This window comes from Cryptomeria japonica, chromosome 4 (assembly GCF_030272615.1).
Source record: "Cryptomeria japonica chromosome 4, Sugi_1.0, whole genome shotgun sequence".
Taxonomy (NCBI): Eukaryota; Viridiplantae; Streptophyta; class Pinopsida; order Cupressales; family Cupressaceae; genus Cryptomeria; species Cryptomeria japonica.
In genome coordinates this window covers 498560848-498583382 of record NC_081408.1, presented here as the reverse complement: position 1 = coordinate 498583382, position 22535 = coordinate 498560848, and the positions used below count along the sequence as shown (strand labels likewise).

Here is a 22535-nt window from a genome sequence, read left to right as displayed (position 1 = left end):
AACTTAAACCTGAAGTTCCACATTCACGACCTCGCCAATTTCGATCCATATCGTTTATTCAGAGATCAGAATGCACATTTGACCTTATTTATTAATTGAAAATAAGATCACTATATTTTTATTTTTATTAATTAATTAGTAAATACGATTAAATGTGCATCTTATAAAATAAAGTATTCGCAATTTTAAATATAAATATAATATAAGGTCACCGCTCATTAATTTTTTTTTCCAGAAGCCCCAAAGAAAGCGTAAATTTAACCAGACTGCACATTGTTTGTCGAAGATAAGCGAGCAGTGCAAAAAGTTAACAAAAATGGCAAGCTCAGAGGGCACTGAAAAGAATGGTTCTTCTTCAAGGAAGCCCAGGTCTGATGATGCCACTCATAAGCCCAAGTCCATTACTCTCGACCAGTTCTGCTCCATAACCATGCCTCTTATAGACTTAGAAAAGGCAAGCAGTTAAATTATTTCTTCTCTGTTCTCTATAATATTTTTTGTATACAACAAAATTATTGCATTGCAATCTTATATTTTCCATAGGAAAAGAATTCATGATTTAGTAGCTAGTATACGGCATTAAGCATTCGTAGTTAAATGTAACTCTGACTTACAGGCAATTTAACTTTTATCATAACTACCACAAATGAGTTTTATAGCTGAAAAATAATGGGTTCTTAGTTGAGCAGTAAACTATCTTAGAATTATGTGACATGGCAGCCTTTTTAGAGGTGGATATGTCAATAAAGATCTATCGGGCATAAGGTGCTCTTTGCACCCAGTTGGGCTAATCTGTTAATTGATGTCATTTGAAGTTATTTTGTTTAGGGTTTATGCCAACTAATGGAATGCTTTTCACGGGCATTTTAAATGGATTTTTAATTTATATTTATATTTTTTATTTTTACTAACCACGAGTGGGTATTAAAATTTAGTTTGAATTACTCTCATTTCACATAGAATTTTGTTAAACATAACGTCATTTGAATTACTCTCATTTCACATAGAATTTTGTTAAACTACTGTTTATTTGTACTGTTTTAACCTTTTTCACACTTCCTATCTAGAACATTCCAATGAGTTTTCTTCTTATCCAGCATGTGATTATTTTCTTTCCAGATCATTCCTCTCCAGAGTATTCTAGGAACTTTTTACTTCGCTAGAAATCAAAATATTCAGATGCGATGGCCCATTTTCCAATGCAGCCACAAAGCAATTCTATTTGATATCCAGCATCGTCTTCCTTCCCAAGCTAGATTTGCACATATCCTCTTCCATCCCAACCTGAATTTTCTGCATATTACAAGAGGTTATGAGACACAAAGATCATTTTTATGAAACACCTCAAGTGAAGAATCAAGTTCTTTAGATTGTCTCTTTTTTTCAAACTCATCCGGGTAGTTGTCATACATCCTGTTAAAAATTAAAATCAGATTTATGACACCTTTCTTCTTCTTCAATCATTGCAACAATAATATCTGGCAACCTAATTGAAGCACAATCTGCATGAGGGAGACAAGTCTTGCACCAAAGAAATAGGTTCTCATTTTTCCCCACATGATCACTGACTTCGTAATCATCAGAGGAAAGGTCTACAATTTGGAAACCATTGATTGGACAAATATTTGTCTCGAGAATTCCATTACCAAGTGTAACCACATCTAAGTCATCTCATGCAAACAGACATTAGATTCTTCAATGATAATAGGGACAAACTAGGGCAGTACATCAAACAAGAAAGAAGTTTCTTGTTCTTCTTTACATAATCTTCATGCATATATTCTGTATAATCAGCCTCAAGAGTTGATTCACTTGATTTTCACTTGTGCATACATCTTCCTCTTTGTATATACATTGCACTCTCAATGGTGGGGTTGAACTAATTGTGTCTCACGTAACAGGGGGACGCGTCCCTTGCTCCAAAACCTGGCGTCCCCTTCCCCTGCTGTTTTGGGGACGGGGGGATGCCAAGGGGACATCCCCTTTCCGTCTCCGCTTGACCAAAAATCCTAGGAAACACCAAGAAATGCTCCCAGCCATTTGGGGACATTTCGTCATCCCCGAGATGGCAAGGGGACATCCCCTTGGTGTCCCCTCATCCCCAAAACGGCTAGCCATCTCCTGCAGTTTGGAATGATTTCATTTACAAAAAAAAAAAAATAGTTTTTAAAATTTTTTTTCTTTGCTTCTATTATTTTGTGGGGTGCCCACAAGTGTTGGTGTTGGAAATAAGCCACATCCGGACCGACGATGGACTGGTCCAAGAGGGGCCAGTAGCTTAGTGGTAGAGCACTCCAGCAATGTTATGGAAGGTCCTAGGTTCGAGTCCTAGCTGGTCCATGTCTCAACATGGTATCAGAGCTAGGTCCAGGCTAGGAGCCCCAAGCACACGAGAGGTGTGGCTTAAGGGGGGGTGTTGGTGTTGGAAATAAGCCACATCCGGACCGACGATGGACTGGTCCAAGAGGGGCCAATAGCTTATTGGTAGAGCACTCCAACAACGTTATGGAAGGTCCTAGGTTCGAGTCCTAGCTGGTCCATGTCTCAACAACAAGGACTTCTAAACCACAAAGGAACCCTAAAATGAATAAAGAGTTAAAACCAATTAAACCACTAACCCAACAACTAGGATTGGTTGGGCTACCATTGGATGATCCACTTCTGGTAGAGGGTGATAGTGACTTAGATGGTCCTAAGTCTTTGCATATTGATAGTTCAAATGAGGCTTAGTTTCATAGACCGTTGTATTTTGATGTTTGAGACTTTTGGATGTTGATAGACCATGGTTTTTGGATGTTTGAGACTGCTGTTATAATGCTTTATTGAAATTTATTATGCTGTTGTACTACCACCCTCAAGATTTATTTACAAATGATATTGTTGTTATCAGTTATTGACATATCTCTCTCTTTTCCTCTCTCTCTCTATAATATATTAATATATTTTGAAAAATTCATATATATATATTTAAAAATTTGTATATCGCCATCCCCTAATAATGGCCCTCTAGGGGACGCCAGGGAAATGCATCCCGTCCCCGTCCCCGAAATGCTACAGAACATAGAATTTATACCTTTGGAACTTCACATTCATGAGTTGTTGGTATCTCTTTCTTCTTCACTATCCATTGTTGCAGTGAATCTTTCTTTTCTTTGTCACCTTCCCGATAACATTGTTGTTCATGATTTCTTTCTCTGCCTGTTGTGATCTCTTGTTATTGGCCATGGAAATTATGTTTTATCTAGCAGCAATATCATTATTTAATGCAGACACATGTACAACTCTTAATTGGTATTCATTTCTTACTTGCACCATTGTTGCATCTACATGGGATGTCATGCCTTCACATGGTGAATTGGACTATTGGGATAATTGAATGAGTTCCTTGGGATGTTGCATGTTATGAGCGAACAATTTATATTGTTCTTTATCAATACTATGCTCATCCTGCAATTCTGGATCAGTCACTTCATACTCATTAGACTCATTTTCTCCTTCCATGGAGTCATATCCTGATGCACCATACCGATCATCCTCATTTTCATAGTACTGAGAACAATCCTCTTCATAGGGAAGACCTTCCTTTCTTCTCATTGAGAGGGCATTTGATTCTTGAAGTTGGCAACTTGAGCTTCTTGCTACCTAAGCTTTGCAAGAAGTTGTTGATATTGCTGTTCAAGGTGATACAACATTACCTCTTCGTATTCAACTTCTTCTCTGCATAGCATCTTGGGAGGAAGAGGATATTTGCTACTATCATATGTCTACATAACTCATGCCAATTTGTTTTCACATTGTTTCCATCCTTGTTCATCCTTCCAAGAAGTATAGCATCTCTTTTTAATTGAGCCCCTTGCATTTCAACAATTGCCATTTGTTTATGAGTCTCCTCTTTGAGTTGATTTATAAATTCTTCTAATTCATAGTCATGAGTCTCATGACTATATGATATGGCAGAAGAAGTGGTATGATGATAAGGACCATCCATCATAGTGTCTATCCCTATTTCTTCTACCAACAATCACATCAATTCTTTCTTCATAATCAAACCTATACATGTTTCCTTGTTTTCTGATTATGCTATTAGTTGAGTTTTCTTAAGTAAATAGGTATTGATCTCTTGAATCAGAGCATACATCATTTTTACTCATTGAACTAACTTCTGAAAAATGGTAGGTAGGTCCGAATGACTTATCACAGTTTTGAGCTTCCCATGATGGATATCTTAATGCATTGATTGAAGCAACATCTTCTTCTTGTTGGTAATAGAGCTTCTCTCTTAACTCCATCCCAAAGCTTTTTGATCTAACTGCGAATTTTGGGTTTGAAACTTTGAATTAAATAGACTCACCACTTTTCACTTGGAAGAGAAAAATATTTTCCCAACAGCTAAAATTTCAAATACTAGGCAAGAATATTTCTCTGTTATGAGTCGCAAAAGCTTTCAGGATGAGAAAAAAGATTAATCTCCTCAGCAATGATGCCATTTTGTTGGTGTGAGATCACAAGACGCCAACTCCGACACACAACAAAACGTGAACAACTTCATATGACTGTATTACTAGGGTTCTTGAAAAAAAATTGAGATCTTTTCTTTTCCCAACAACAACACCATTTTGTTGGATGTAAATTTATTGGCTATCAACTTACCCAAGCTGGTAACTCTGCTGCTTCTAAATTGCAGAGGTCTTCAAAATGTTTCCAATTGCCTACAACCAAGCAATGACTGATTCCTCCTCAACAATAATACCATTTTGTTGGTGTGAGTTGATTGGCAATCAAACTCTCCCAAACACAATTCTATTGGTTGAAATTGGCAAACAAATTTCATAGGTTTTTAATAAATGGATCAGGTTAACACTTCAGAAGCAACGACTGATTTAAAATATTCCTGGCAATAATGCTATTTTGTAGGGTGATTTGTGTAAGTTTGAAATCCTGAAGGCTGGATGATCTTCCAAGTGCCAAGATTGTCAAACTTGGGAAGGATGCCACAAAACCTAGGTTTAAGTTGGGCAACTGAGGACTAGTTACTGAGGTGGGTAGGACCCTCTACACATTTGGCTCTACTAAACCAAGGGGGGCTTCCCTAAGGTGTTTAAACCGATATCATTGCAAAGACTAATTACTAACCTCGATACAAACTGTATCCAGTGCTTAGTGCACCCCTATTTTGGTTGTTACTTTGTGCCTATAAACTGGTTTACAATACTCAACGTCAAGCACCTTATTAGAGCAAATAATCTACCATGTAAATGTCTAGAATGTGACTAATGATAGCCCCTGATGCTTTTGTATACATTTAGACATGGCAGTGATACTACATCTGTTTTGAGTGTGTTTGTAATATTCCTTGTCCAATTTGATGTAATATTACCATTTTAATCACAAGGAATATTGTCAAACAATTCACATACAATCTCCTAACTTGCTGGTCTGAGTTATCAGTCTGATAACTTTGTGTGTTATACACCAAGGCACAAGAAATGCTTTGAAAACGATTTCTATTATATCTAAACTATAAACTCAATGCATTAATGACTTCTTTTGATTTTTCCAATGCATATATATGAATTTCAAATGAAAAATGTGCACCTACAACCAAGAGACATTTTCACAAACACTTGGCATGCAAACTGCTATTATCATAGACATGTCATCAAACAATGGCCTGCAACTTATTCCTCCTTTATTGAATGCAATTTCCAAGTACAATCAATCAAGCTTTAAGCTTGCAAATGTATGCATACACCCCTTAATCTCAGGCAAACATATATAGCTGTCTATGGTAGTAATAACAATAACTAGTTTGGCAGTCTGCTTGTCACATTCTTTACAAGTGTATTTTCAGTCAGGAAATTTGGAACATTATTTTTAGAAGATGGAAATTGAGCTGGGTTTTTCCGAATTCCCTGGAAGAGTTTTGGCAGCAATGGTACTGCCCTAGTTCCAACTCTAAGAATGTTGAGCTTTGGAAACTTACCCTCCCTACTGTCATATGGAGCATCTGGAAGGAGCGAAACAATAAGATTTTTAGGGATAAAAGTGCGAACCCTGAAGTGGTGGTGGATAAAATCTATAGAGGGATCTTTGAATGTCTTTATGGAACTGATAATAGTTTAATTGCTAAAGATGACTTTAATGAAAGTTGGAACCTATCCAATAACAAATATAAAAAGGATAAGGGTAGGGATGGTATTTTTTGGTGTTTTCCTCCCCAGGGATGGATTAAGGCCAACTTTGATGGGGCTTCTAAGGGGAACCTGGGGAAAGCTGGATATGGGGGCATAGTCAAGAATTCTGCTGGTAGTTGCCTTGTGGCAGTTGCTGGCCCTTTGGGTAATCAAACAAGTCATTATGCTGAAGCTTCAGCGGCTTTGAATGCTATAATTATAGCAAAAAATCTCAATCATGATAATCTATGGCTAGAAGGAGATTCGCTTAACATAATTAAATGTCTTAAGGGAGAAATTGAGCCATCATGGACTATTGAAAATATGATTTTTAAAGCTAGAGAAATAATTTCAAGCTTTAAAAATATTATCATTAGTCATGTATTTAGGGAAAATTTTTTTGTAGCGGATGGGTTAGTGAATCTTGGTGTGATTTCCGAAGTTCAAAATATTTGGAAAGGGGAAGTGAATATTGATTTTAATATTAAAGAACTAATCAGAAAGGACAGATTTATGGGGAAAGATGGATGGTATGGTAATCATGAAGGAATTAATGAGTAATCTTCAAAGTTTTAGAAAGGTTATGATGACACGTCAGAAGTACAGAGTCTTAATCAACAATATTAACCTCTCGCACGCTTTGTGGGTTCGCATTTTCAAAAAGTCGAGTGTCATTTGGAAGAAAGCTCTGAAGTTGCAGAAGCAGAGAAATAGTAAATCGAATTCAAAAATGGAGGGGGATCTAAGGAGAGAGGAACCTAATAATACTTCTAGATGGAAGGAGATGCCTAAGGTGTGGACAAAGCTGGAGAAAGGATTCTTGACGTCCTTCATGGAAAAATTTATCGACTATGATAAGGGCAGAGTTAATCTAGTGGTCACTAAAGTTACAGAAAACTGGTCAAACAACTCCTTCAAAATTCATGGGGTTAGGTTTAAGCTGGATGCGGAACTCATTTCGACGGTAACACCCCAGGTATGCCTCATTCCGGACTTAACTTCTTTAGAGACTTGAAATTGTCGAATAATGCTGTTAAGCTTTTCCCGCGTAAAGAGAAGGAGAGAGGGAAACTAGGTAAAGCCACGGGGGGATATTATGATGCTTCTAATATCAAGAAAATCTGGGGCTGGGTGCTTAATGCAATCATGGAATACATTACTGTGGAGGGCCGTTTTTCGAGGGTCCACACATACCATTTTGTGCTTTTAAATCATTTCAGACATGAGAAGAGGATTTCTTTGCCCTATTACCTTTTTAGGTCTTTGTTGCGATCTCTGAATAAGCATAGTATGAATCCGACTCCTGTTGTGGATCTCGACATCGATGAGGATGCTACTGAGGCAGGAACTTTGGAAAGTGCTCCTGGTGGTGCGGCAAAAAGAACCAGGGCGAGCATGAAAAAAGCAACTTTGGCCTCTTCTAAGGATATCCCTAAGCTAAGGGATAATATTAAAGACTTGCAAGGGATTAACGGAAATTTGGCTATAATGCCCTTAAAAACATTAAGTAATCTGTCTTTTGCTTTCTTTATGTTTTAGTTGGATGTTGCTGGTTTTGTTGGGCTTTTTTGCTGGATATTGCCCAGAACTTTGCTGGTATTTTGTAGAATGTTTTTTCTTGCTTCTTAATGCTTTTATCTATTAAGTCTCTTTTGTAATAGGGTTTCGGGATCCCTTCAAAACCTGTTTTTCCCGTAATCAAAAACAATAACTAGTTTGGCAATACAATCAGTTACAAATTGTAGAGAGAACCTGTTTTGAAGATGGCCCAATGCCGATGTGAAGAAACAAGCAATACCCAATACAAATGCCCATATACTGTAGCGGTACCGTTCACGACCACTGTTCATGTCACCTTCACACTTAGGAAAACCTTCAAAACACGATGGAAATGATGGTCTAGTTTGAGGAAAATGATTGGTCAAATACTCAGAACGATTTGTTCCTTCTATCAAATGCAATGAACATAATTTTGAGTCTCATGTGGTCTGATCAGTCTGATCAACCTTCATCGCAGACCTGTATAAATCTGAGAACCACCTCCAAACTTCACAAAATCACCTCCAAATTACTCCTAAATGGAGGGCCTATCTGCCTCAATAAATGGATGCCAAAACTGAAATCAATCAACCCACAAATGAAGGCTCAATACCAAACCAAACTCCTTGGATGCTGTAACTGTTAAGTTTATTCAAATTCTGTGATCAAGAGGATAGAAGAGATGAATATATAATCTGAAATCAAATTTGAACTGCTGTAGTGTAACTGGAAGGATGCACAATACTTATCGATTTCGGTATATGCTCCTCCTCATTGTATGCGTGTTATATATATGTGAATGAGGGGGTACGTAGTGAAGAGATATATCTTCCCATGTGGGAAGACACATCTCTCCCCTACGTACCACTCATGATAACCCAACACGTTAACACCATTAAGATCATCGCTGATCGTGAGGAACGCGACTATGAATTGCTTAATCATAGCCCGTTAAGATGAAAGGGTGTGACCGGTGGCAAACACCATAATTCGATTTAGATTTTATTTATTATTTATTGTTAGCGTATATACTAATAGTTTATCTATTAACATATATGTTAACATGTAATTAATCCATACATCGGAATTATGAAATTGTACGACCGACGTTACAAGAATTAACACCCCCTCCTAGCTAGGGAGGACACATTTCATGTTAGAGAAAACATCACAATTCATACATTGATTGTGAAGGGAAAAGATATCACTCCATAGTGATATTCAGAGATATGATTCAACAATGAATATCAAGTCTCATGATACTCACCATAACTCATAGTTATCAAGTAAGGTATGTGCACTGGCATCAAGTCACATGATGCCTACCATATTGATAATGATTCATGGCATGTCCACGAATATTATGTCCATAATATTCACCATGAAGATCTCTATCATAATTATGGTTTATTTAATGATACCAACCAATTGATATCTACCATAATGTCTCAGAGATATATACTATCATGACATGTCCACAGATATCAAGTCACATGATATCCATCAAGATAGATAAATGGATAATTGTAAAATTGTCACCTTACAATATCAATTTGAAACAAGTGTTCATTATTGAAAAGTCGTCACCCTTCAATAATGTTCATAGGGGGCCCATGAAGTCATGGAGTCACACACATGACAAAAGAGTTTACACATTAAACATCTTAAATATATTAGTATATTAGAATAAATGAGACTCTATCTCAAAATTAAATAACATTTTCAACCATACCGAGTTTATCTCTAAAGTGTTCAATCTTGACCCTGGAGAGAGGCTTGGTAAGAATGTCTGCAATCTGATCACCTGTACTAATATAATTCAGTTGGATCACATTCCTTTCCACCATATCTCGACATAGTGATAAGGAATCTCAATGTGTTTAGACTTGTCATGTAATACTGGATTCATTAAGAGCTTGATGCAACTCTGATTGTCACAATAGATGACAGTAGGATTTAAGGGCTGACCAAACAGTCCTACAAGCAATTTCCGGAGCCATAGTGCTTCTCTTGCTCCCATGGAGGCTGCAATGTACTCAGCTTCTGTAGAACTCTGAGCAATTGAAGACTGTTTTCTACATATCCATGAGATCATTCTTGATCCTAAACTGAAGCAACATCCTGATGTGCTTTTCCTGCCAACTCTGCTTCCAGCCCAATCAGAATCAGTCCATGTAGGTCAAGGTCTACATGTTTATATTTCAGACCAAAACCAATAGTTCCTCGAAGATAACTCAGAATTTGCTTTGCAGCAACAAGATGTATTTACCTAGGTTCACACATGAACTGACTTAGTGTATTAACAACATAACATATATCAGGTCTTGTGTTTACCAAATACATCAGAGATCCAATAATCTGTTTGTAGAGGGTAGGATTTGCAAACTTTGATTCTGCAATTGCTTCCTTTAGCTTGTGCAGATTTGTCTCCATAGGTGTTGTCATGGATCTACAATCCATCATTCCAAATCTCTTGAGTATATCAATGGTGTATTTTCCTCGATTAAGGATTATGCCATCTGCCATTTGCCTGCTGCCAAACTTCCAATCCAAGGAAGTAGTGAAGAATTCCTAAATCCTTCATATCAAACTCAGAGGCTAATTCTTTCTTACACCGAGAAATACAATTATCCTCTCTTGTGATTAGTAGATCATCAACATAAAGAATAAGAATTAATAATTCACCATTGATTACCTTGTAGTAGAGATTTTGATTTGCTTCATTCTTGGAAAATCCTAATTCCAAGAGATAGTGATCAATTCTTTCATACCATGCTCTGGGGGCCTGTTTCGGCCCATAGAGGGCTTTCTTTAATCTGCAAACATGTGATTCAGCCTTATGAATCACAAAACCTTCATGTTGCTCCAAATAAACTTCTTCTTCAATCTTACCATTCATAAAAACAGTCTTAACATCCATTTGATGGACTTTCCATCCTTTAGATGCTGCAATAGCCAAAACTGCTCGGAGAGAAGTGTATTTGGCAACAGGAGCAAATGTCTCTTCATAGTCAATGCCTTCTTTCTGTGAGAAACCTCTGGCAACAAACCTTGCTTTGTGCTTCTCAATGCTGCCATATGCTACATGTTTGATTTTGAAGAGCCATTTAGAAGATACCACAGATTTGCCTTTAGGCCGGGGCACAATATCCCAGACATCATTTTTCAGAATTGACTGATACTCTTCTGACATAGCATCTTTCCAAACTTGATGCTTGAGAGCATCTCCAACATGGGAAGGTTCTGCATCAATGGTCTCACTCATCAAGGCAGTATAACTGGAAAATAGGTTAGGTCTCTTACTTTCTCTGAAGGTCCCCTTTGGAGCAGTATAATTTTCAGCTTCTTGAAGCATCTTTTTAGCCCAAAGTGGTCTCTTCCTAGTTTCGGGATAATGTTCTTCTAAAGGTAAGTCTTGAACTTCATGCTCAGCATTTTCAGGGGTCTTCCTCTGAATATCAGGGGTGGGATCCTCATCCATGCTTGTAGGGGGATCTTGGTGTTCTAATTTATTAGAGCTTTTGGACCTCCTGAATGCTATGTCTTCTTCAAAGATGACATCTCTGCTTAGTTCAATTTGCCTTTGTCCAGGTATGTATACTCTGTAAGCCTTAGAGGTTTCATTGTACACAACAAATACCCCTTTCTTTCCAGAAGGTTCTAACTTTGATCTCTTTTCTTTGGGAACATGAACATAGACTGGACACCCAAAGATCCGAAGATGACTTATGTCAGGTTTGTTACCAGTAAAGGCTTCTTCAGGGGTTTTATTATCAAGAAGAGAATGAGGACATCTATTTTGAATGTACACAACTGTCGTAGACGCTTCAACCCAAAATGAGGTTTCTATATTTTGGTCAAACAACATAGCCCTAGCAGCTTCAACTATAGTCCTTTTCTTTCTTTCAGCTACCCCATTTTGTTGTGGGTTATAAGGTACAGTTAACTCCCTCTTAATCCCAGCATTTATACAATAATCTTTAAACATATCAGAAGTGTATTCCCCCCCATTGTCTGTTCTTAGGGTTATGATTTTCTTACCTGTCATGTTTTCTGCAAGAGCTTTGAATTCCTTAAATTTAGAAAGGATTTCTTCAGACTCTTTGTACCTCAGAAAATATATCCAGGTCTTCCTAGAATAATCATCCACAAATATTACATAATATAAAAATCCCCCTAAGGAGGGTACAAACATGGGTCCACATAAATCAGAATGAACTAATTCTAATACATTTTTGGATTTACTGTTGCTAGAATTGAAAGACCTTTTAGTATTCTTTCCCAAGGCACACCCCTTGCAGGCTCCTTCAGAACTGTGACTTAGCTTGGGTAAGCCAATCACCATCTTCTCTATCTTAGGTAGGGCAAGGAAATGAAGGTGCCCTAATCTTCTGTGCCAAAGTTCATTCGAATCTTGAGTCTCATGAATCAAGGCTTGAGGTGGAGTGGTGTAAAATTTGTAGAGGCTCCCTTGTCTTACTCGAATGGTGCGGGCTTTCTTGATGGTGGAGTTCTTTGGCCAAGCAAGTACCTTTCCTTCCATAAAGGTTAATCTATAACCCTTATCTTCAAGTGCAGAAACTGAGACAAGGTTTCTCTTTATACCAGGTACAAATAGAACTCCAGTCAGCTGTAGGGATATGCCTGACTTTAGGTTGATATTGCAGGTTCCTATTCCCATAATTGGATAATTTGAGTCATCACCAATTGTCACTTCTTCATTTGAATTTTCCACAAGTGTATCTAGGTTCTCACGAAATTCAGTGATGTGTCGAGATGCTCCACTGTCAATCACCCATGTGTTGGAATTGGAGGTGACTTGACTAGAGAGGGTTGAGTAGAAGACTAGTTTCTCGGAATCACTCTTAACTTCTACCATTGAAGCCTGTTGCTTGATCCTATCTGGACACTTCATTGCATAGTGCCCATATTGGTCACATTTGAAACATTGTACTTCAGAAATGTCTCTCTTTTTCTTTGAAGACCCCTTTCCATTTGAGCTGTTGTCCCTCTTTCTCTTAAAGTTCTTCTTCTTTCCTTTCTTGTGAGAATTAGAGTTTAGAACTTGAATGTCCTCATTACCATTGTTTTGTTTTATTCCTCTTGTGACAAGTCGAGATTCCTCTTGAATGCAATCGGTTTTCAATCTATCAAACTTAGGAGATTTAGAACGAGCACTGATTCCTTGAATGAACGATTCCCATGAGGTAGGAAGTCCATTTAGGGCCATCATAGCAAGTTCTTTGTTGTCTACTAGATGTCCAATAGTGGATAGTTGATCCCTAAGCTTAGTGATCGTCAAGAAATAGGATGTAATTGTCTCTCCTTTATTCATCTTTATATGGTGTAGTTGATTCTTCAAGGTGAGAGCCATGCTAGTGTTGTTGATTTCATAAATGTTAGCTAGGGCTTTGAACATCTGAAAAGCCGTCTCATATTTAGAAATCATTGGCACAATGTGGTCTCTCACTGAATCCACAATTATCTTAAGAGCCTTCTCACTGTCCTTGCTCCATTGAATTTTCTCCATATCATCCGAGGGTTCAGGAATTTTACTTTTGACATGGAAGTCAATTTTATTTTCTTTCAAAACAAGCATGATCCTGAATTTCCAAGATACAAAATTTGATGCTCCATCTAGTCGATCTTCAAACCTAACTCCGGTTGCCATTAGGATTATAGGAATGTGATCTACTAAGAGCCGGGTGAAATTCTATATGATCGTTACATAATTTAATTTGATCTTCCTTAACTTAGCTCTGATACCATGTTAAGTTTTATTCAAATTCTGTGATCAAGAGGATAGAAGAGATGAATATATAATCTGAAATCAAATTTGAACTGCTGTAGTGTAACTGGAAGGATGCACAACACTTATCGATTTCGGTACATGTTCCTCCTCATTGTATGCGTGTTATATATATGTGAATGAGGGGGTACGTAAGGAAGAGATATGTCTTCCCACGTGGGAAGACACATCGCTCTCCTACGTACCACTCATGATAACCCAACACGTTAACACCATTAAGATCATTGTTGATTGTGAGGAATGCGATTATGAATCGCTTAATCATAGCCCGTTAACATGAAAGGGTGTGACCGGTGGCAAACACCATAATTCGATTTAGTTTTTATTTATTATTTATTGTTAGCGTATATACTAAAGTTTATCTATTAACATATATGTTAACATGTAATTAATCCATACATCGGAATTATGAAATTGTACGACTGATGTTACAAGAATTAACAGTAACAAAGTTCAATAAGCCCTATGTGAAAGACTGAAGTATCTTCCACCACAATGCAACCCTTTGGAGGATCTTTCACCACCTCAGTAATGCCAATCTATGGGAGTTTTTGTTCCCAAAGATCAAATAGGTAACTTGCAGAAACCTTAAGCTCCACAAAGTTCATAAACACAAGAGATGTCAAATAGTCAATGCCAAAACAATGAGCCTCACCCTTTATTTATTCTTTTTCTCACGTGTCAGCCTCCTTCTAGAAGATTCTCTTTTATAAAATAATATTTAATTGCACTTTAGATAATATTAAAATATCATTAAAATATAAAGTGCAATTGACTTCATACGTGACATCATACGTGGGAATACATTATCTTACCAAAATTCATATAAAAATAAAATGTGAAGCCACAAGCAAATGCCCAAGCGATCCTCTAAACAAACCGTATTAGCCTACGAGAGCTAGGAATAGGCTAAACCCTCTATGAAGTGATCTTCATGAAAATGGGGGACATTATAGTGTTAGGATGATGGGGAATTGGAACTAGTAGTTGACTGGTGCCTTTATCCATTGGGCAATAGGGCTCCATGTTCATCCTAAATTGTAACAATTGTAACCAAAGGTGATAGCTTAATTAAGACATACCATAAAAGACTATGCCTTTCAAAATGAACAGGCAAGCTGGACTCTAAACATACATTTAGAAAAACAATAAATGTTTGCAAAATATTAAATTAATCTACTTAATAATCCATGAGCATACCAATACATTTCCTTTATTATTCTAAGAAGATGCCTCACATAGGCTTTGCGAGGATTTTACAATCGTTTGGTTGGCCTACTAATCAACACACATCTAGAAATGTTGGATTTTATAGTCATTTGATTGGTAAACTAATCAGCACACATTCAAATATGTACACCATAGACAAGGAGACTCTCAACTAAGGTCAGCTTTCCCTTTAATCATTCTATCTATAAAGGTTACAAATGTGTTACAACAAAATTGGGACAAACTCAAATCATTATAGTATCAAAATGCTTTATCTAGAGCCAAAAAACAAAACTCTAGGGCTTCTTGCAAATATTGATGTTCTACAACTACTTGGCCTTCCTCTCTATTTTGCCTTTTTTCCACACTCTTTTCAAATGGAGCGTTTTGGATTGTTAAAATCCTTAAAGAAAGATGCTAGATTGGCAATAAATGCAAATATCCACAACCAGTATGATTGTAGAGAATACCCACACTCCTTGAGTGTTGTTTTCTTGAAATTGTGCCACAAAACTCATCGCAGATCTACTTGAATGTACCATGGAAACATGTGGGAAGTTTTTTCCTAGATCAGCAAGTCTTTTTTTTCATTTATAGTGCCTTTGGATCTGTCATGACAAGGCATGGAAAAGCTTATGAAATTTGTAGCAAATGTGGCTTGGATATGGTGCATAGTCATCAGGTTGTGAAATCCTAATAAGTGTATTAATTAGGGCATTTTCATTTCATTCATTTCTTCCTCTACGTCAATGCCCTTTTGATTGATTGATGTTTTATGGGCATAAGCGAATTAGATTTGGTGGTTGGCAAGCACTTTAATTACATTAATGGTGTTTTGGGGTAGACGGGAATTGTAGAAAAATGGTTTTGAATTAGATGTAGAGAAATCTTGTGGAATTGGAGGGGATGGGTGAGAAAATGGCTAAGGTGTGAAAATGATTGTGGGAACTCCCAGTAGAAGTGAAGTGCAATTGAACATGGTGTAGTTTGTTGGATGCTAAGTTTCCATAAAGAGAAAGCATGAGGCAAGAGAGATTTCCATCGGAAGTGAAGCTGGGAAGGTTAAAACTGCACTGTACATGAGGGTCAAAACTCCATAAAGGGAAATGTGTGAAAGAATCAGGGTTTGCAGGAAATCGACATGAAAGTGCACCTTGGAACTGGATGTGAATGAAAAGGTGAGGTTCACTTGGAGGTCAAGTTCCTGTAAGTGCAGATGGGATGGGAAATTCTACAAAGGAGTAATGGGTTGAGAGAAATTGCAATTGAAATGAACATGAGTGGAGGAAAAGGTGAAGTGTTTATGGAAGAAGGAGAAGGTACTTGGGGATGATAAAGTCAAAAGGGTCAGCAAAAAACAAAGGAATTAGATTAAAAGGAAAATTATCAAGAATCGTGGGTAGAAGATGCGAGAGAATGGGCACTGATGGAGAAACAAGTTTGACACCCTGATGACTGAAATTTTTCTAAGGGATAACCCAACCTTTCCAAACTTGGGAGAGATGAAATGACATCCTTGATAGCCCGATAGGCTGACAAAACCGACACTTAGACAAATTTTAACAAGGGTATGAGTAGGATGTCGGGATCGGTAGGAAGGGTATGATAGTAGGGACAACCTCGACAACTTGAGAAGTTGACAAACACACAAAACCTAAGGAAATGACCCCTATAGCATCAACAATTAAATTCTTTTGGACTTTTTGAAGACGTCGAAGCATGATGAACATATAGGGGACATTGTAGAGAAAATTTGAGCAAATTTTGGCAGAAGTAAAATCCAGTTATACTTTGTCAGGTTGGTTATAAAAGGTGGACTTATACAAAGTCAAAATAGCACATTGGTAAACAGCTAAATCTGCAAATTTTCAGGCCTATTAAAGCTGGATTCCAATAGGTAGATTACTTGGGCAAATTTTATATGGTGTCAAAGCAGATCTATGCTAGATCTTACATAAAGAAAACGTTTACATTATCTCTATAGTATACTATTTCAAAAAAAGCTCTAATAGAACTAATTACATGGGAGATAAGGCTTCTAATCATTCTAATTTGGTGGCCTTATTTACAACATCTCATCCTTTTCTAATGCACTTCTTTCCTCCTCTTTTGTCCCATCTTTATTGCATATTCATACATTCAACTAAGGAAGAGAGTGGTTCCTTTCAGCATCTAATAGTATTTGTAACTGTCATTTGGTTTGCACTTCCTTGTAGTAATGAATTTAACTTGGAGACTAATTTATTCATTTTCCTATTATGTTATAAGAAAGATCTCCTCATATATGTTTCATTCTCATTCCTTATTTTTGTTCTATTTTTAATTTTAATCTTTTCTCACTTTTGTCCTTTACATTTAAGCATTAACTACTATATTCTAGGATTAGTGAGATGCATTGTAGCCATCAATAATCTGAACAAAAGCAATTGGAAAAACTTGAAGAGAGCTATCACATCATATAAAGGACATGAATGCATCTTTCTATTTGATCATGCAACATCTACCTCAAATTTCCTTTGTATTTAAGCAAATGATTGTGTAAAATATACTAAGTTCAAAACAATGTAAATAGCACAGATGAACAAAACAAATTATATATGGCACGAAATACAATTCTACATAGGCTTATGCAGTGCTTTCTCAATTCATTGATGACATGTAACTTGCTTGTCAAATTTAACATTGTTTTATTGAAGGTTTAATACTTTGCAATACCACCGTGATAAACAACCACATGTCTTTTAAGAGTTCAATTAAGTGAAGTGACGCAAGTCTCATCATCATGCTTGATCAAAAAATGAAAAACTCGAGTTATGCTTGTAAATCTAGAAAAGAAAACATGACAAGTTGATGTCTTGAATGAATTAGGAAGTGCTATCTGTAAAATAATCATTGGCTTGAGATTTAGGATCAAATCTAGACTTAATCATGTCAATTTAAACTCATAGTTTTAAGGGAGAAATCAATGCCCATAAAATTTGTTTTCAAAGAGACCAAGCGGACGAGAAGTTGAATAACAATGGTAACTTTTAAAGGTAATTTGGGTAAACCTTAGGTTTGATTAAACTTTAAGAATTAATTCCATTTGGAGAATCAAGGAAAACAAATCCTTAAGAGTCTAAGACTAATGAACTTGAGAGTTTGATAGATCAACATTAGGAGCTCAGAAAGTAACAACTTGAGATAAACTTAAGACCAAGAATAAAGTGAATACCCTTTAAGAAAGTAAAGTTAAATAAATCTTAGGTAAGCATCCAAATTAAAGCCACATGGCGACATATTGGGAATTTGGGAAAAACAAACTTCATATAGCAACCATATAGGTTTAAGCAAACAAGTGTCTAATAAACAGTTCTTTTTAACGATTAACAGGCTATAAGAATGCAGTGGCCAATGTTGTAGAGGTTTTTCATGTGTATTGATTTTCCTGAATTATCATGTAAATTATCATTATTTGGTTATTCTAGAGAACAGTAAGCTATACCTCTTTACAAGTATGGTATGTTACATTCTTTATGCAAACATCACACTGGTTGTTCTGTAGAATACAGAATAAACATTTGACTTGTAAAATGTTGTAAGTTAAGGTCATAACAGAAATAAGTAGATTCACATTTACCATTGGATGTAAGGAACTTTTCTATTCTGCTCTTCATTCTAATTTGTTAGCAAAAGGATGACCTCTTTTTGGCAAAATGCTTTGTTAATCGATTTTATTAATGGAAGCTAAACATCTAGAAGACATTGTGTATTTGGTTATGTGGCATAATGACAAAGTTCAGTCGTTTTTCTTTCCATTTTAAGGAAGCGGAAATATCAGCATCAATGGATTCAATTGCAACACGGAAGCTAGATGTTTCTCAGAAACGTGGTTCTGCAATCCTTAGTCTAAAATGTACAGATGTGCAGGTATGTTAGGGCCCTTTCTACTGCTTTTGTATCTGGTGGTTTGTGCATAAAAAATATTTCCTGTGCTATGAATTGCCCATTTGCACTAAATTTCTTCTGGATATTAGACAGGGCTAATGGGTAAGATGCTTTTGGAATTGCAATCAAATAAAGGCGATCTTCTCCCCTCACATAAAGTGAGTACAAGCTGCATGTATCTTCCATTTATGCATCAACCATTTCTGACATTTCATTTCCTTATAGAATTGAACTTTAGACATTTGAAAAATGACAAGACATGTTTGACATGCACTCTTTGTTTTCTTGATGTACTTGGAATCACTTTGAATCGCATTGTATGGCTGTCAACACTGGTTACAATTACAGAAATCATACATTATCCTCGCTATTTTATGTTTACTAGTCCTGTTTTTGTTATGAAGAAAACGAAAAAACAATATTAAGGGGTTTTATTTATGCCAATGTTAGAGGAAGCTGTATTTTACCTAATATTCTTTTGTTTTTGCAGTTTTCTACTCATGATGTGGTTATTTTAAAGCCAAATAAGGCAGAGGTTGGAAGTGCTCCCTTGGGGCAAGGAGTAGTATACAGAATAAAGGTTAAACTTTGATTCCTTTAGACTGAAAGTGCAAATTATAGATTCGGTATATTCCATACTATTTCTTTCAAATGCAACAGAAACTTCTATAACAAATCTTTTAATAAAATCAATTAATAATCATAGTTTTGTTCGGCAGGACACTTCACTTACTGTAGCATTTGATGATATACCAGAAGATGGCTTGAATGCTCCACTTCGTCTAGAAAAGGTTGCCAATGAGGTATGATAGCTGATCTGTAATATTTCAATGCATTGGTCTCTTTTGTAGAAATAAAGCATTTTCAAGTCCAAAATCATCTGGTCACGTGGCTAACCGTCTGGGACTATATAGATGTGGCAAATTTTGTTTTTTAAAAATTTGTTGTTAGAATTAGATTTATAGTAGCTTGACATTACACCCATAGATAAATGGTGCTAGTAGTGACATAGGATGGCGAGTATTGTGTCATGCTAGGTGCTAATTAGAATGTTCGTTAAGGGTAAAAAGTAAAATACTTAATACTTCAAACCTGAAGAAAATTTCATACCAAGAGCATCGGTCAACGTAATACAAGTGGAAAGATTTTGCGAAGCAATTGATGGAGATGTACAAGATAGCAAAACGGATGGAGAATTTGGGTTTGAACCGATAACATTTTTTCTTAAATGGGAGCACAACCTTCTGCAGAGGAGAATAACTACTCTTGCAAAATTCAAATGCACCTAGGTTATAAGGGGTTTTATTGCTAGATGAAGAGGCATTTAATGCAAGTTTGGTGGATTTAGTTTCTCATTACAGAAAAGGAATTTTCTTCACTCAATTGAGGAATCACAACAGTAAACTGGAAACTAGTTCTAGGATAAATAAAAAATGAAAATTCCTTGAAGGAATGATTCTCCACCATAAATCTCGTAGCATTTGAAATGCCAAAATGATTGTACTATGGAGATTGATGATGTAACAGGCGCCATTTTCCATATTTACCATGAGACAACGATGGGTGTTCTGTGCTGGTATGCTGTTTTTAATTTTTCAAGGATGCTGGAGACAATACTTGAAGATGTCAAATAATACTTGAAGATGGCAAAAATTAAAAATAAATAAACTTATAAATAGAAATTTTAATTTCGAAAAAATAAATCATATAATGGATATGCAACTTTAAAGAATGTAAAATACTAAAATAGTTAAAAATAAAAAGACATTAACATTTTAAAGAATTGAAATAGATGTCAATGAAAGGAAACATTAAGTGTATTGATATTTGATAATGCTCACCATTATATAAAAAATGAAATTTTAAACCATAATCACCTGGAGATTGTTAATTTTAGGATCACACTGTTAAATATAGATAGCAATAACAGAGAACTAAAACAATGCATACAAAGATTTCCAAAATACCTTGGGAAAACCTGCCTCTTGGAAGTGAAAAACTCAGCAACTAATTTCAGATCTTTATTAGTCAAATCAGTACGAGTCTTTATAATTGTACTTCAACACTTGAAGCACTCAGAACAGCAAGGTATGCACAGCAGTACAAGAACTTATCTGCAATATGAATGCTGATCAATAACACGATTTGCAGATCAAGGAGGATATTCGCTGTCTCAAGGAAGTTCGCTGCACCTTGATTCTGGTTCGCTGACCCTAGAACAAGCTCGCTGACCCTAGAACTAGCTCGCTGACCTTGGAATGTAGTTCGCTATGCATAGAAGTGAATTCGCTGTCCTTAGGAGATATTCTCTGACTGTAGATGGTATTCGCTGATCACTGCTGAAGGATAATGTATTCGCTGTGTGTATGATGTTACAATGATTTAGACTTTGCATATATATGAGATTCAGCCACCTTAATCACCTTAGGTCGGCTCATAGGAGAATCATTAAATAATAATATAATACCATCAATTAAGCACCCATTATGGGGTTGACCTCATCCACACGTTTCATGATTATTGCATATAGGGCGTGATTAAGGCCAATGGCCAATTAGTCACATATATGTGCTAGGTCGGCCCAAGAAGGGATCCGGCCTAGCTATAACATCAACACTCCCTCTTAGCTAGGGAGGAGACCTTCTCAAGATCTGAGTCACATAGTGACAACCACCATGGCTACTCCCAGAGGGTGGGTCCATCATGGCTACACCCATGAATGGAAAACAAATGAACACAAGTGCCCATCACTCAATCGTGATGTCGTCATCTCAACATGACGTTCACCATAGCTACTCCCAGAGGGTGAATAAACACAAGTGCTAGATCATGGAATTTCTTCCATGACATCCACCATACCTACTCGCAGAGGGTGGAACAAGGGCTTTCACCTCAAACTTCTCTTGCAGAGAAGAATGCATTAACAAGGGCTTGCACCTCAAACTTCTCTCACAGAGAAGAATGCATTATGATACATCTCAAGAAATCACTGATGTTGAGATTCCCTCTCAGCAAGGGCTTCATTCTCCACAACTCCAAGCTTGTCTCGAAAATGCACAAACTTCACTTTGGCAAGGGGCTTGGTGAGAATGTTAGCCGTCTGCTCCTCAGTGCAAATGTATCTCAATTGAACAACATTCCTTTGTACCATATCTCTGATGTAGTGATATTGAATCTCAACATGTTTTGATCTGTCATGGAACACTGGATTAACCGAAAGCTTCACACAACTTTGGTTATCACAATGAATAGTAGTAGGCTCCAACGATTGTCCAAACAATCCTGCAAGTAGCTTCTGAAGCCACATTGCTTCGCGAGTTGCCACACATGCTGCCATTTATTCTACCTCTGCGATGCTCAGTGCCACTGAAGACTGCTTTCTGCTGCACCAGGAAATCATAACAGAACCCAAATTGAAGCAACAACTAGAAGTGCTCTTCCGATCAGTAACATTTCTTGCCCAATCAGAATCAGAACAGCCTTCTAAGCTCAGTTTCACACCAGAAGGGTATTTCAAACCATATCCAACTGTGCCACACAAGTATCTCAAGATATGCTTGGCTGCAACTAGATGTATCTGTCTCGGTTCACACATGAACTGACTAAGTGCACTCACTGCATAACAAATATCCAATGATCGTGACGAGTTATTCTCGTTTCATTCATGCCCAAAACTTGACCTTCTAGTGTCAACTAGATACACCAATGATCCAATCAACTGCCTACACATGGTAGGATCCACAAGATCCAAACTAGCAGCAGCTTCCCTCAATTTCTTCAAGTTAGTTTCCATCAGAGTAGGCATAGACTTGCAATTTAACATTCCAAACCTCTTCAAAATATCAATGGTGTATTTCGCTTGACTTAGGATAATCTCA

General features: G+C 36.8%; 1 protein-coding gene across 3 annotated transcripts in view; it reads left to right on the top strand.

The window, feature by feature from the left end:
• The first annotated feature begins 221 nt into the window (after nt 1-221).
• Nucleotides 222-22535, top strand: part of LOC131060365 (uncharacterized) — a 237039-nt gene continuing 214725 nt past the window's right edge. For 2 of the 3 annotated variants that reach the window (XR_009372348.1, XM_057993547.2), the window contains exons 1-5: nt 222-454; nt 18535-18639; nt 18747-18815; nt 19148-19237; nt 19377-19460. Coding sequence is in view for 2 of the 3 variants with exons in the window: in XM_057993547.2 (XP_057849530.1) it covers nt 317-454; nt 18535-18639; nt 18747-18815; nt 19148-19237; nt 19377-19460 (486 nt within the window). In the remaining variant the exon portion in view is untranslated. The remainder of the gene's footprint in view (nt 455-18534; nt 18640-18746; nt 18816-19147; nt 19238-19376; nt 19461-22535) is intronic. The other variant, XM_057993548.2, reaches the window with a different exon arrangement.